This window comes from Lemur catta, chromosome X (genome assembly GCF_020740605.2).
Source record: "Lemur catta isolate mLemCat1 chromosome X, mLemCat1.pri, whole genome shotgun sequence".
NCBI lineage: Eukaryota > Metazoa > Chordata > Mammalia > Primates > Lemuridae > Lemur > Lemur catta.
In genome coordinates, this window is record NC_059155.1 from 36,674,976 (window position 1) to 36,688,870 (window position 13,895).

Here is a 13,895-nt window from a genome sequence, read left to right on the forward strand (position 1 = left end):
GTGTGTTGTATGTCTGTTTTGTGTACACGAGCCAAATGTACTCTGTGCATGTTTACTGTTTGTTCGTGTGTTTGCTGTTATGTGCATGTATTTACTTTCTTGTGTTTAATTGTGTGCTTGTGTTTACCGTGTTGTGCGTTGTTACTGTGTCGTGTGCTTATTCTGTTGTGTTGTGTTTAGTGTGTTTTATGTGGTGTGCTTGTATTTACTGTGTTATGTGCATGTTTCCTGCTGTGTACTCGTTTTTATTGCATTGTGTATGTTTGTTGTGTTGTGTCTGATGTGTCATGGGGGGGGGCAGCAGCGAGTACAACCGCTACTCACAAACCAAAGGGTCAACACTTGGCTCCGAAGGAAGTAAGGAAGACTAACTCTAATTGTAATCGTTTATTCTTATTTGGGCCTCGGATGGCTGCCGGCAGCTCGGGACACAGACAGTGAGCTGGCCCTGCCTGCGTCCGGGGTCTTTGGGCCAGCGGTGTGTGGGGTGGACGCAGCGGTTGGGCCAGGAGCGCGGAACAGCTGCACTCTCCCCAGGAAACGTGTTCTGAAGGTGGTGAGGCAGCAGGGGCCCAGGCGAGACTGGACGTCGAGCGCCGCGCCGACGGAGGAGGCGCGGCGGTGGGACTGATCCTCGCGGGGCAAAGAGTTTCTCTGGCCAAAGCGGGTAAAGAGCGCGCGTGGGGTGCTTGCCCGCTTAGGGCTCGGGGAAGGCCTGAGGGAGGCCCGGCTCTGCCCCAGCGCTCGCCGGCTGGAGCCTGGCCCCAGTTCCCCGCAGCCTCACAAGCCCCGCGGAGCCCACTCGCGGCCGCCTGGCCGCCACCGCCTCACCTGCCAGGCGCCCGCTGCTGCCCAATCAGCGGCGGTCGCTCGCCGCGGCTGCCATGTTCCCCGCTCCGCGCTGCCAATCAGTGTGGTGGCGGCCAATGGGCGGCCGGGCCGGGGGTCAGGTGACCACGGGCCAGCTGGCTCCCCATTGGCGCGCGCCGCGCGGCCTCCCGCTCGGTTTATGTGCGAGGAGTGAGTGATTGACTTTATCAGTCCAAGGACATTACTCTGGAGGCGAAGAGGCTGGAATTTGCGCGGCGAGCGGCGAGGACCGAGCCTGCCTACTGCCCGCTGTCCGCCCGCCGGCCGCTAGCCGGTTCCGCCACTTGGCGCAGCCCAGCCGGGAGGACGGTACCCAGGGAGTCTCCTGGCCCCGCGGTTCCGTGCTCTCGGGGAGAGGAGGGGTGCCCGGGACTGGATTGGCAAACTCCGCCCTCCACTTATTATTTTGCTTATTTTTCTTTGTGCGCGCCTGTTAGTTTGTTAAACCAGATCTAGTCCCAGAGTCTTTTCTCCTCCCTCCTCCTGCCCCCCTCCCCCCGTCCTATCCCCCTCCCCTCCTCCTTCTTCCCCTCCTCCCTCCTATCCCTCTGCAGGAGATTCTCGCAGCGACGGAAAGTTGCAGCCCCTGGTAGCTCCTTGGGGGTCTCCTGGCAGTGTCCAACCGCCGCCACCCCTCTCCGACTGCGGCACTTCGGAGATCTCCTCCTTCGCCCGTACCCTCTCTCTCACTTCAGCCGGATCGCCTGTGCCCAGAACGCCCCACCCATGACGATGCTCCTGGACGGAGGCCCGCAGTTCCCCGGGCTGGGAGTGGGCAGCTTCGGCGCGCCGCGCCACCACGAGATGCCCAACCGCGAGCCGGCGGGCATGGGGCTGAATCCCTTCGGGGACTCAACCCACGCCGCCGCCGCTGCCGCCGCCGCCTTCAAGCTGAGCCCGGCTGCGGCGCACGATCTGTCTTCGGGCCAGACCTCGGCGTTCACGCCGCAGGGTTCGGGCTACGCCAACGCCCTGGGCCACCATCACCACCACCATCATCATCATCACCACGCCAGCCAGGTGCCCAGCTACGGCGGCGCTGCCTCCGCCGCCTTCAACTCCACGCGCGACTTTCTGTTCCGTCAGCGCGGCTCCGGGCTTAGCGAGGCGGCCTCGGGTGGCGGGCAGCACGGGCTCTTCGCTGGCTCGGCCAGCAGCCTACACGCTCCAGCTGGCATTCCGGAGCCCCCCGGCTACTTGCTCTTTCCCGGGCTGCATGAGCAGGGCGCCGGGCACCCGTCGCCCACAGGGCACGTGGACAACAACCAGGTCCACCTGGGGCTGCGTGGGGAGCTGTTCGGCCGTGCTGACCCATACCGCCCGGTGGCCAGCCCGCGCACGGACCCCTACGCGGCCGGCGCGCAGTTCCCTAACTACAGCCCCATGAACATGAACATGGGCGTGAACGTGGCGGCCCACCACGGGCCCGGCGCCTTCTTCCGTTATATGCGGCAGCCCATTAAGCAGGAGCTGTCGTGCAAGTGGATCGACGAGGCTCAGCTGAGCCGGCCCAAGAAGAGCTGCGACCGGACCTTCAGCACCATGCACGAGCTGGTGACGCATGTCACCATGGAGCATGTGGGGGGCCCGGAGCAGAACAACCACGTCTGCTACTGGGAGGAGTGCCCCCGCGAGGGCAAGTCCTTCAAGGCGAAGTACAAACTGGTCAACCACATCCGAGTGCACACGGGCGAGAAGCCCTTCCCATGCCCCTTCCCGGGCTGCGGGAAGATCTTTGCCCGCTCTGAGAACCTCAAGATCCACAAGAGGACCCACACAGGTAAGAGGGAAGGCAGGCGAGCGCGGGGTTTACCAGCGGCACCCAGCCACACAGAGGACTTGCAGCGCGAGGGAGAGGGGTGGCGGCCAAGGAGAAGAGGGGCGGCGCCCCGCCAAGGCCGTTCGGAAAAGAAGCGCTGTCAGTGCCCCTCCACCCCTAGCCCTCCCCGCCCCGCGGCGCATTTGCCCAGTTCTAACTTCCCTGGCAGACGGCTTTGCGGTCTCAGGAACTAATTGGGACCTTCTCGCGCCCAGGAACAAACTGGCGCCGCCTCTTTTTGTCTCCCTTTCTGGGTTACTATGAAGGGACTCCGAATGTGTAGAGAGCGCATTGCTTACGAGCAACTTAGCTCTCGGCACACATTCGAGGAAGGCAACCATAGAAATGCTAATGAAAACTAACTTTCGGTTACTTCCGCTCTTTTTTACACTTGATTGGCACATCTCCTAATTAAATGACTGATACTTTTGTCAAACTATTTTTATTTGGAGTTCCAGGTTCAATTCAGTCCTCCGAGTGGAAAGCTAAAGTAGAAAAGGCACCACAGTTTCGTGGCTTGTTCACAACATCTTGTAAAACTGTCTGGAGCCCCTGGATTTATATAGTTTTTTTCTTCTCGAACATTTAGTACGACTACCCAGGCTTTTCTGGGCTTAGCAAAACAGCTGCATTTGAAAGAGGCAAATTAAAAGGTACAAAGAAGGAGCTGAACGGGATTGTCCTGTCCCTAGCCCATTGTCCCACTGGGCTCGGTTACATCGCCGGGGTGGCGGTTACATCGCCAAGGTGGCGGCGGAACGTGGCCGCCCGTTGGGATCCCTGGTCTAGGTGGGGTGGAACCACAACTTAGGGGAAACTTCGGAGGAGCCCGGGGCTTTCGCGTTCTGTGAGAACAAAGGGATGGTCAGGTTCTGGGCCGGCCCTGCCCCACCCGCTCCCTGGACCACTACTCCCAAACCCAGCGGGCTCAACCAATGCTCTTGATTTCTCTCCAGGGAAAAGAGATGCCGCAGCAGCCCCCTGTCGGCGCTCCCTCTCCGGGAAGATCGCCGGGCACTCAATCTTTCGCTGTTTGGCCCTGGGAAGCTCCCAACTCTGACTGTATTTCCCCTCCCTTTGCGTTTTTGCCTTTTGCAGGTGAGAAACCTTTCAAATGTGAATTTGAAGGCTGTGACAGACGCTTTGCCAACAGCAGCGACCGCAAGAAGCACATGCATGTGCACACTTCAGACAAGCCCTATATCTGCAAAGTGTGCGACAAGTCCTACACGCACCCGAGCTCCCTGCGCAAACACATGAAGGTAATTACCTCTTTATTAGCGGTCGGCGGTTTGTAAACACTCGGCCCGATGCCGGGCCGCAGAACGGAAGCGCCCGCGCTGCCAACCCTCTGTCCTCCACGTTAAATCCGATTTGCTCCGCCAGTGACACCTTGAACCCATTTTGGGGACCCGGAGGGGAGGGGAGAGAGAGAGCAGAATTGGGAGGAGGAGGGAACGGAGGGAACAATCGGTTGTTTACTTGGAAGCTCTAGCCGAGCTCGCCAGGGTTTGAGGCTGCGGTGGCCACTTCTTCGCGGCTCAGCCCGCGGTGGGAACCGAGAGTGGCCGCGCCGAACCCGGGGGAGGGGGGAGGTTGGGTGGGTGGGTGGTTCATTCGCTCTTCGGCTTCCGATAAAACAATGGGGCAGAGGAGCGCGGTCTGATTCCCACACATTTGTCTGGGACTTCACAGCGCTCAGGGCCCCTGTGTCACCCTTCTCTGTACCTGCTTTCCCAAGCCGAAACGGGCTTGGTGAAACCTGGGCCCAGAGTGAGTATTTTGTAGGGCCCCACAGTGTAATTGCTTACTCCACTCCATTCACGGAGAAAGCATTTGAGAAGGGGCATAACTAAAACGGGGTGCTTTATTCCTTTTCCATAATGCCAGGCTTAGGACCGAAACTGGTTTTTGACGAACATCTCTGGGTTTTCTAGACATCGGTAATATGGAATTTTTTTTTAGAGTAGCATTTCCCTTTTAAGTGGGTCACTGGGCGGTCTTGCTCTTACAGTGCTCGAAATCTCTTGTTTTGCTTGCACATTGCCAGTTGAAATTATATTCATTATAATATATACATGTTAATTTTAGGTTCATGAATCTCAAGGGTCAGATTCCTCCCCTGCTGCCAGTTCAGGCTATGAATCTTCCACTCCACCCGCTCTAGCTTCTGCAAACAGTAAAGATACCACTAAAACCCCTTCTGCAGTTCAAACTAGCACCAGCCACAACCCTGGACTTCCTCCTAATTTTAACGAATGGTACGTCTGAGGACAAACACAAACACACACCCTGTTAACCATAGAATGGACCAAATGCTTTCTAAAAAGAAAACTGAGATCAATCAGATGGAAATGGAGTTTTAAGGCAAGAGGCCATATGTAGGGCTACATCTTGTTAATTGCAATTGCCCAGGAAGGTTTTGGGCAAGATCCAAAAGTAGCCATGCCCTTTTCTCAGGATTAGAAAATTTGTTTTGGCATTTGAGGGATTTTTTACAAAATCTTTTCACTGCGTTCTCTTCCCCTTCCTCTTGCTGTCTGCACACCCCATTTCTAAACTCCTGCAATTCATTTTAACACTTGTCCTGTTTCTTGAGAGGAAGTTATAGAAGGCTTGGTGGTGGTGGTGATGTTAAACTGATGGAAATTCTTTTTCGCCTTAGTGGTGATTGTTTAAACTCTCACAGTCTTAAACCGTGCCAAAGTCCTGTTATGTCTTGAACTTTTCCTCAAAGCATTACACTTGTGAATGTATTTTTGTCTAATGGGGTCGAAACTGTTGTTCAGTATTTTTTCAGGCTGAGGATGTGATGTTACTCTACACAGATTGTGACGTTTAGTATACAGTTGCCTTTTGTAATAACTTTTTTTTTTGTAAATACATATCCATGGATGCCATATTTATCGTTTGTAATTTAATTATTGCTACAAGTGCCGGGAACTGAACAATATTTATGGATAAATGTTTTCTAACAAATTCTGTACAGCTTTTGATTATAACTGCTTTAGCATTAAAAATTTATTGTTTTGAAAGAAGAACACAATTTACAATTTTTGAACCACTGACTCCTTTCTCTTGTTTTGTAACAGCCTTCTACAAAGAGGAGATGTGAGCAAATTAAATCTTGTTTGTTGGTATTTATAACTCACTCAGATCCCTTTTTTAATTGTTAAATTATTTTTCTATTGCAGTATAAATTCCTTACAGTGTCAGTTTCCATCTGGGAAGACCCTCTTTTCTTTATCTCTATCTCAGATGGTTGTTTAACTGCGAGTTTAAATGTGTTTGTCCTGGATTTTCGGCATGCAAATCAAATATTACTGACCAATTCAGTTAGTGGCCATGACATCTCAATCTTGTACTTCAAAGACTGAGAAGCTGGATTTAATCATCCTTGCCCTACATATATAAACATAAGGTAACCTAATGAATTTTATGTCCCTTAGTTATTACCTTACATAAAAATGAAAATTGTGGCAGGATGCATGTCTGTCTGTTCTATCTAGAGATCACCCATATACCTATATATGTTTGTATCTATGACTTATCTAATCTGCCTATCAAATCTATCTAGCTATCTATATATTTTCAAAAGATAGCATATGTCTCAAACAGTGGTGATGAGTAAGGCCAGCTGAGCAGTGCTTACTTATGGTTAAAGTGCTTCTTAAAAGAACCATAGTCCATTCACAATTCTGGAAGGCAAAAGCTGATTTGTTGGCTGTATATAGTTCAATTCATAATTATCACAATTATCCATAACATTTATATAGTGGTGTAATAACTGCAGCAGTTCTGAAATGATACTATGGAAAGAAACATTTGCAAAATATGTATTTTTAAAGTTCATGATTTGTAGGCAAAGATGTTAAGAGCATTGTTTCCATTAAAATCAATAACAATGAAAAACGGTTGTTTGCTTTGTGATAAAATGTTAACAATCCATTTAATCTTCAGTGAAGCAACTCTTTGGACAAAAAGTTATTTTACAATGGTTATATGGAAAAGAAACTGATTACTATTTTGGGGGAGGGTTGGAGCGGGTAGAGTATTGAGACCTTTTTTTTATTAGGATGCTGTTTATTATTGAGAGCCCAATCTCTGCATGAGTAACAGAAAGGTGGAGGAGATAAGGTATTGTAAAGTATTTAGAAATGTAATGAATAGGTTTAAGTATCTCCTTCTCTTTAAGGGGCAATGTTCTAGGTTTTTTGGTGGCAGTCAATTTGGTAATATATATATAATAATTTTTAATTCTAGAATTTTGTTTATTGTTCTTTTTGAAGAAATAAAGTCTTGGCACATCTTATTTATGTTATAACATTTTTGTATTTGGTGCCTGATTTTTTCATGTTCAAATAAATCAACCTAAAATTGAAATGTTTAGAGAACTTCTGATGATTAAAAGAAACTTTGATTCCCTGAATACAGTTGAAGCAATCTATTTTAAGTTATCTACTGATCTTTGTCAACAGACAATTAATTATTGACAGTTCCTAATTGCAAATTGCTTTGGAAGCAATTTTTTATTAGTGGAGAATAATGGGGTCTTTTGCACTTTACCACTTGCCAAGCCTGAATGCCATAAACAGAGATTGGGATGACTACACGTGATGAGCAGGTAACCTGGTCATTCTACCACTCCCAACCCAGACATTCCAATCTTGACCTTGACATTGAGGGTGCTGGACCGATTCCTATTTCATGATTTTTCCTTCACCTCAGCCCAGAGACCATTTTAAATGTTCCACAGGTTTTCAGAAAGCCTATAATTCCTAAGACTGGTTTTAAATGTATTCCATTAAGTCTAAATAGGTGTTTTTCTTCTGAAATATGCAATGAACTTCCACAATTTACTATTTTCTCCATGAGTTCTCTCCTCCACCCCCAACCTAACCTAACCTTAAATGAAAGTAAAGTGATGCGTTGGGTGCAAGATTCATTCAAAAACTTGTTTCCCCCTGAATTAAATGTATTAAATATCTCCTTAGGAGACAAAGAAGAGCTTGATCTTTTCTTAGTGACTTGAAATTATTCTACAATAAAATTTTACAAGAAAGCGTTGTGTCCTAGGAGGGGAAGATACCAATTAATAAGTGATAACCTATATTAATAAAATATGGAAGCTTTGCCCCTTTACATGATTCCCTCTAGTTTGAGTGCAGCATTGTGTTTCTCAAATTTATGTCCTCTTCCCTTTGTCATTTGTGGCAAAGACAACTATTAGTTTCCGTAGAAAACTTGACAGATTTTCTAAGGACGATCTGGCTCTGTGAGTGCACATTTACATTCTTAAAATTTCAGTAAATATCCTTAGAGAATAAACACCCCCCCCAAAAAAAAAACCCAAATCATAAACGCTCAAGCCTGAAGGCCAGGCTAAACTCTTAGTAATTTACCTGTTATTTTCCTTCTTGTACCTGGTAAGACCTTTCTTAAAAGTCCATTATCTTTCAAAATGGGTGTCTTAGCATAAGAAGATTCCCACTGCTAGTTAGGGAAAGGGGAGGTGGCTATTTACACGCAAGACAGAAGTCTGGCCTTCATCCAGTTTGGAAGGTTAAAACCAGGGTCCAGGCTGAACAGGGCAGTTGGTCTTAGCTACTAAGAAGGTTGGAGACGAGCGAGCAGGGACTTCAGCTCACAAAGCCTCCCAGGAAAGTTGGTGTGTTCAGGTCTTCCTGGCCCCTCCCCCTTCTCCCTTCTCCCTTCTCCCCGTCTGTTGTCGCTTTGCCTCTTTGCCCTAGCTCCCTCTGCCCTTTCTAAAAAAAATTCCCCAAACAAACAAGAAAAGTCTAAGGGCCTCTTAACACACAAGTTTCTGAAAGAACAGACACCAGCGTGTCCATGCCCTGAAGAGTGGGTTCTGGCACCTACGCTGATTTTCTCTCACAGGCGTCTGGACCTCGAGTCCCAAATCTCCAGTAGAGTTTCGGCCAGGGGCGAGGCCAGGCGTTTCGGAAGTTGGGGCTCCTTCCCGGCTGTCCTCAGGCCCCTCGTCGCGGAGCCCAGGGTCCCTATCCGCACACCAAGTTCTTGCACGTCCCGGTAGAGGCTCGGGCGGGGGGAGGGGACCTCATTTCCTAGGGTCAATTCTCTCGCGGTCTCTGCCCGCTGACCCTTTGACCTCCACCTACAGGGCCCTTGGCGGCCGTAAGCCGGCGGTCGCCCGGGCTCCGAGGACGCTTCGCGCCCCATCGCCTCCCGGCCTCATTAGGCCGGCGGGGCTGTAAAGCAGGAATCAGCCGCTGCCTAATCCGGACCTGGGGTCAATACGAGCCCAAACAATGGTGAGCTCCGAAGGCCACTGCGTAGCGCTGGCCGCAAACTTTGTGTTCAATTCATTTTTCTAAAGCGGTGAGGGTGGAGGGGGTGGGGAGGGAGGTACTCCTCCACCCGAAGGCCGCTGGCGGCTCCCGGGGCTCATCAGCGAAGGTCCTCTCTTTGGGGCCTCCGGCCTCTTCGCATCGCCTGGGATGGAGGGGGCGACGAGGCCCGGGGCCTGGTTGGCGGCCCACGCGGGGGCCCAAAGGACGGCCCAAAGGGGGCTGCCCCCGTGCCGGGAACAGACTTTGAAGTGGGTTTTTAGCGCGCACGTGTGAGAGCCGGGCCAGGGCCAGAGCGGGGACCCGCTGGGAGGAAAGAGGAGGCTCCGGCCGGGGCCCCAACCCCTCCCCCGCTCCCTGTGGCTCTGGCCTTTTCAAGCCGTGGCCTGGGGGCCCGCAGACCTTTCCCCCACCCCCGCGCCCGCGCCCGCGCCCGCGCCGCACCGCGCGCAGGCGCACACCCCGCAGCCGTCGAGTCGGATTTTGCTGCGAGGGGTGGGGGGCAGAGTTGAAAGCAGTTTTGCAGCGCCGCGGCCTCGACTGAGCCGGCTGGGAGGGGAAGAGAGGGCTGTGGGAAGGGGGGTTAGTTTTGGGGCGGCTCTCGAGTCGTGAACATGGCGGCCGGATGCGAACCCCTGCGGAGCGCAGCAAAGCACAGACTACAGGCTGAGGAACTGTTGTGTGGTTTAAACTCCCTTGTTATTGCTCAGCTCTGGGCGCCTCGCGGGAGAATGTAGGTCGTGGCAGTTGAACGCAAAATTGTTAAAAAATAGAAGCGAAAAAGTTCTTCCTGGGTATTCTCGTGGGAAGTTGGTGTGTGCTTTTGGGGTTCCAATGGGACTTGGACATAAAACCCGTCAGAGGCCCCCTCACCCTCCCGGCCCAACTTAAAACACTCCCCCCCACCCGGCTCTCATGGGTGGGGATTGCCATTTCGAGTTATCTTGCATTGGTCAGGATTCCACTGCACCTTCGATTCCCTAAAAATGCCCAAGAGTGGACACTGGCCAGGACAATGGCAGAGCCTGCGGGGAGGGGAGCATGTGGGCACCGTTTCCAAATAAAATGCCCGGGGTTGTCAACAGATGTGTGTCATTGCGAGTTTGAACCCTGCTTGTTGCCCAGGCCTCGTTTTCTGCATATCTCATTTAAACGTGAGCCTATAGAAATTGGCACTCTCCTAGCTTTTGTGTGTGCCATAACAGCTGGTGGTCTTGCGTTGAGGAAAAGAAAGGCCACAATCCCGAAAACTTTCATTCAGCTTTTGCTTAACTGCCTTAGTGCTGGCGTGTGAAAGAACCCCTGGTAGCTCTGGGATCTCGAGCTTGTGTTTTCTTGGCTGAAAAATGCTGCGGATTCTCCTTCAGACATGTCTTTTGTGACAACAACAAAAAAAAAGTGAGATAAAATAGAGTAGTTATTGACCCCCAGATCCTCTAGGAAAATAAGCGGCACGAACTCTTCCAGGTTGCGTCTTCGTGGAGACCAACGGCCAAACGAAAAGGCAGCCCTCTTGGGGTTGCTCAGTGTCAAGCATTTGGGCTCCTGAAAGTGTGGGGCAGTTCCCTTGGGCCACCTTGGGAAGGGCCCCAGGTGGGTGGGCAGGTCATTAGCAAGGCTGGCCCAGATCTGGGGGGGAAATCTGCAAAACAGTGCCTTTATCTGCAGAGAACAATTGATGGGGTAGTCTTTCCTCCTTTTCAGTGCACAAAGAAGACGGCTTTGGAGCAAGAATTTGGAATATGCATTTAAGTTGTCGCTTTGCATTGGAAACCCCTGGGCAATTAAAATAAGCATGCCCTGTAGTATTTTCTGTCCTTTTCTTATGTGTGATTTCTGCAAGTCAAAGGGGGCTGGAGCCTCTCCAGCAGTTTGAAAACTTGTTTTGAAATTGCCACCCAACCCCCCCCCCCTTTTTTTTTTCCTGTGGGTGAAGTTTCCTTCTCCGGCTCAGCCACTCACCCCTGCCTTCACTGGAATAGTATATTGACATCTTTGAGAGATCAAAGGAGGTAAATGGTGTTTGCTGTATACTTTATTTTTCCATGCTGTAGTTTGAACTCTGAGGTTTGAGCTTTTTCCTGATTAAATCTTTTGGTACCAAAAATGTAGGAAATCTAAAGTTCATTAACTTGAAAAAGCTTTAGCCAATGGTTAGATAGTTAAGGGTTTGTCCCTTTAAGAACTACAGAGCCCAGATTGTCTCTTAAATTGACTTTAAAATCAAGCTAAGATGCGTTGGTGAACTGTTTCCCCTGGATACCTGTGGTGTTCTTTGGGTCATTTGATATGGTAAAACTGGTTGATTTTCACAGGAGTTATGTGAATGGAATTTCTGCAAAACTAGGCAAGTGATAAATTGGTATAGATCTTATATTTGTTTGAATGACAACTCCAAAGGGCATTGCTTTTCCCACTGAGGTTTGGTTTCTATCATAACTATTGAAATTTACAGCTTGAAAAACACTAAGTGTGCAGGAAGTATTTAAAGGGAGGAGTGTTCAGAGCACTTGGACTAATGGTAACTTTTAACACAGGAGCATAAATTCTTTGAATATTAGAGAAACCTCTTTCATAAAATCTGTTGAAACTGAAGAAAATCTATCTAACATTTACAAACCAAGCAATTTTGTATATTTTTAATATGATCACAGTTCGACCTGTTTACAAATATGAATGGAGAGAAGTGCAAGCTTTATAGTAACTATAAAAATAGCTTTCACCAGATGGCAAGTTTATAATGTTTGATCTCTAATAGTGTGTGTCTGTTATCTAATGTGCTTTATTAAAACACAACCTTTATAAAGGCCATTTGAATTTAAAGTGTTAAAAACAAAAGATTCTATCATGTTTTATCATAAATTAACATTTAGAGCAACGTATCCATGTAACATTTAATGACACTTTTCTAAGAGAAAATGTACCTTGTTTTGACCTACCTGCAGTTCACTTTTTGTTTTTTTGCCAGTGTTGTCCTGCTTGGTATCCGGGACAGTCTCTAATTCCTGACGAAGAACTTGATACTGACGTTGGTATGCAGCAGCCAGCCCTCCATAACACTACCTATCCTAAATGCAGGGTTAATGCCGAACCTACTGTGCAAGAAATGATTTACTGATGAGGTTTCAAAGAAAACCACATCAATTTGGATGTCTGTTACCTTGAAGTGATCATTTTAAGAGTAGTAGCTTCTTCCCTAGGTATAAAAAGACTATTTTCTTCCTTTGGTATATTTCTGTGTTGAGCAATCATTTGTGAAATGAAAAAGCAAAAAAGTTCCCCCCCCCATTTAGGATTTATAAATGGGAAGATGGAGGTGAAGACTGTCCTAATTCATAACTCAGTATGCATTATCTCATGAATTGTGTTGACCTTGTTGAAAATCTTTTTTCAAATATCTGCATTCTACATGTAGAATTAAAGTGTTTAAAACTAGAAACATGAATGCTTGTTTTGTTAATTTCATATGTTTGTGTTCAAGAAGCAATACCCAGGATCCCTATAATTGTTGTTTGACTTAAATAAAACGATTTAAATTATTTTTGTGATTATTGTTTTATTATAGTGACAGCTATAGCCCCTAAATAACCTTGATTAACCTGTTGAGTTGGGACAATTTATATTCTATTCACATTTTTAATGGTGTAGCTGGGCTTTCACTGAGCAATAACTTGGGTGAGGAAAAAAAAAAACTCCTGAGCAAACCCCAACCAACTGTTTTGAGCTCACAGCGTTTTCCCAGTGGGGCTCAGGGCCAGGCGCTGGAGAGGTCAGGTGAAGAATTCAGAGTCATGGATTGATTGGGGTGATTAGAAGGAAAAAATGGAAGTAGGAGTTTGGAGGAAAAAAAGAGCATTTGAACACCACTCTTTCTGTTGAGTAATAGAGGGAAAGACAAAGCTGAAGTTAGCCTTAAAGGTAAAAAGAGGGCCTCTGTGGCATCAAGAGAGGGGACACTGCAACATTACATGATATTACATTACATGTGTCTTATTCAAAGGCCCTGAACTTGGCAACTATTGATTAGAACACTTAAAGAATCATGGAATATAGATGTTAGTAAAACACAAGTTGTCATGAATTAACTGTAATGTTAGAAAGGATGAAGGCACGTCAGAGAAATTTTTTAAACTCCTAATACTTGATTTCTCATTTTAAATTTAACATCTATAATCTAATGTAATCTGTGAATGGCCATCATTCTATTTATTTGCCATGATTATGCCATGATGAAGTATTGTAAAATTGCAGCCTGATAGAGTATATTGCTATTGGTTCTTTAGATCCAGTTTTATTAAGATTTCTGGTGAGTAGACTGATGATAATGTAATTTTTATGTAGTAGGGAACATGCTCATCTTCCTGTGAATCCTGTTGTTCATTTACATCAAGAATAATATAATGGGCTAGTCAAGGAAGTCTATGATTCTTTGATTCGCAGCTCCCTAACACTTATCATTTTTGTATCACCCATAACAATGTTGGTAAAAATTTTTGTGTTTTGTTTTTGTTTTTAAGAACAAGAACTGTGTTCTTTCAGACAGGCAGTGGAGTATTATAATGGGATTGTTGAAAAAGCCCTTGAAAAAGGTAAGCTACAAAGTTGTGCATGAACCAGCTGCACTGTGATAATACCTCCTAGGATTGTTCTAAGGACGAAAGAAAATGTCCATAAAAAGCCTGTCACAGAGTAGTCCCTGAACAAATGTTAATTCCTTTCTTTTCTCCTTGCAGGTAGTTACTGTTTTGTTGCTTTTGGGTAGTTTCCCATTTTTAGTATTATGGAATATTTCACTACAAACATATAGTGGTTTGTACTGGGTTGCAAATTAATACAGTTTTTGGAAAGTAGGTGGAGATTTGGGGCATGTAAGAAAT

The 13,895-nt window shown here is 47.7% G+C and overlaps 1 protein-coding gene across 2 annotated transcripts; it reads left to right on the top strand.

The window, feature by feature from the left end:
- Nucleotides 1–1,036: 1,036 nt before the first annotated feature.
- ZIC3 (Zic family member 3) lies at nucleotides 1,037–12,557 on the top strand. 2 transcript variants are annotated; one of them, XM_045538855.1, is made up of 3 exons: nucleotides 1,037–2,650; nucleotides 3,788–3,951; nucleotides 11,987–12,557. In XM_045538855.1, the coding sequence occupies exons 1-3, from the start codon at nucleotides 1,597–1,599 to the stop codon at nucleotides 12,134–12,136; spliced, it is 1,368 nt and encodes a 455-aa protein (XP_045394811.1). In that variant the 5' UTR covers nucleotides 1,037–1,596; the 3' UTR covers nucleotides 12,137–12,557. The 2 variants fall into 2 exon arrangements, with proteins under 2 accessions (XP_045394811.1, XP_045394810.1); XM_045538854.1 differs by lacking the exon at nucleotides 11,987–12,557 and adding an exon at nucleotides 4,781–5,746.
- The last annotated feature ends 1,338 nt before the right edge of the window (nucleotides 12,558–13,895 follow it).

What these genes read in the sequence shown, in the direction of transcription:
- ZIC3 (XM_045538854.1), top strand. Translation starts at nt 1,597, where the DNA reads ATGACGATGCTCCTGGACGGAGGCCCGCAGTTCCCCGGGCTGGGAGTG. An exon ending in CCACAAGAGGACCCACACAG is followed by an intron (nt 2,651 to 3,787) that starts GTAAGAGGGAAG and finishes TGCCTTTTGCAG; the next exon opens with GTGAGAAACCTTTCAAATGT. An exon ending in CCCTGCGCAAACACATGAAG is followed by an intron (nt 3,952 to 4,780) that starts GTAATTACCTCT and finishes TGTTAATTTTAG; the next exon opens with GTTCATGAATCTCAAGGGTC.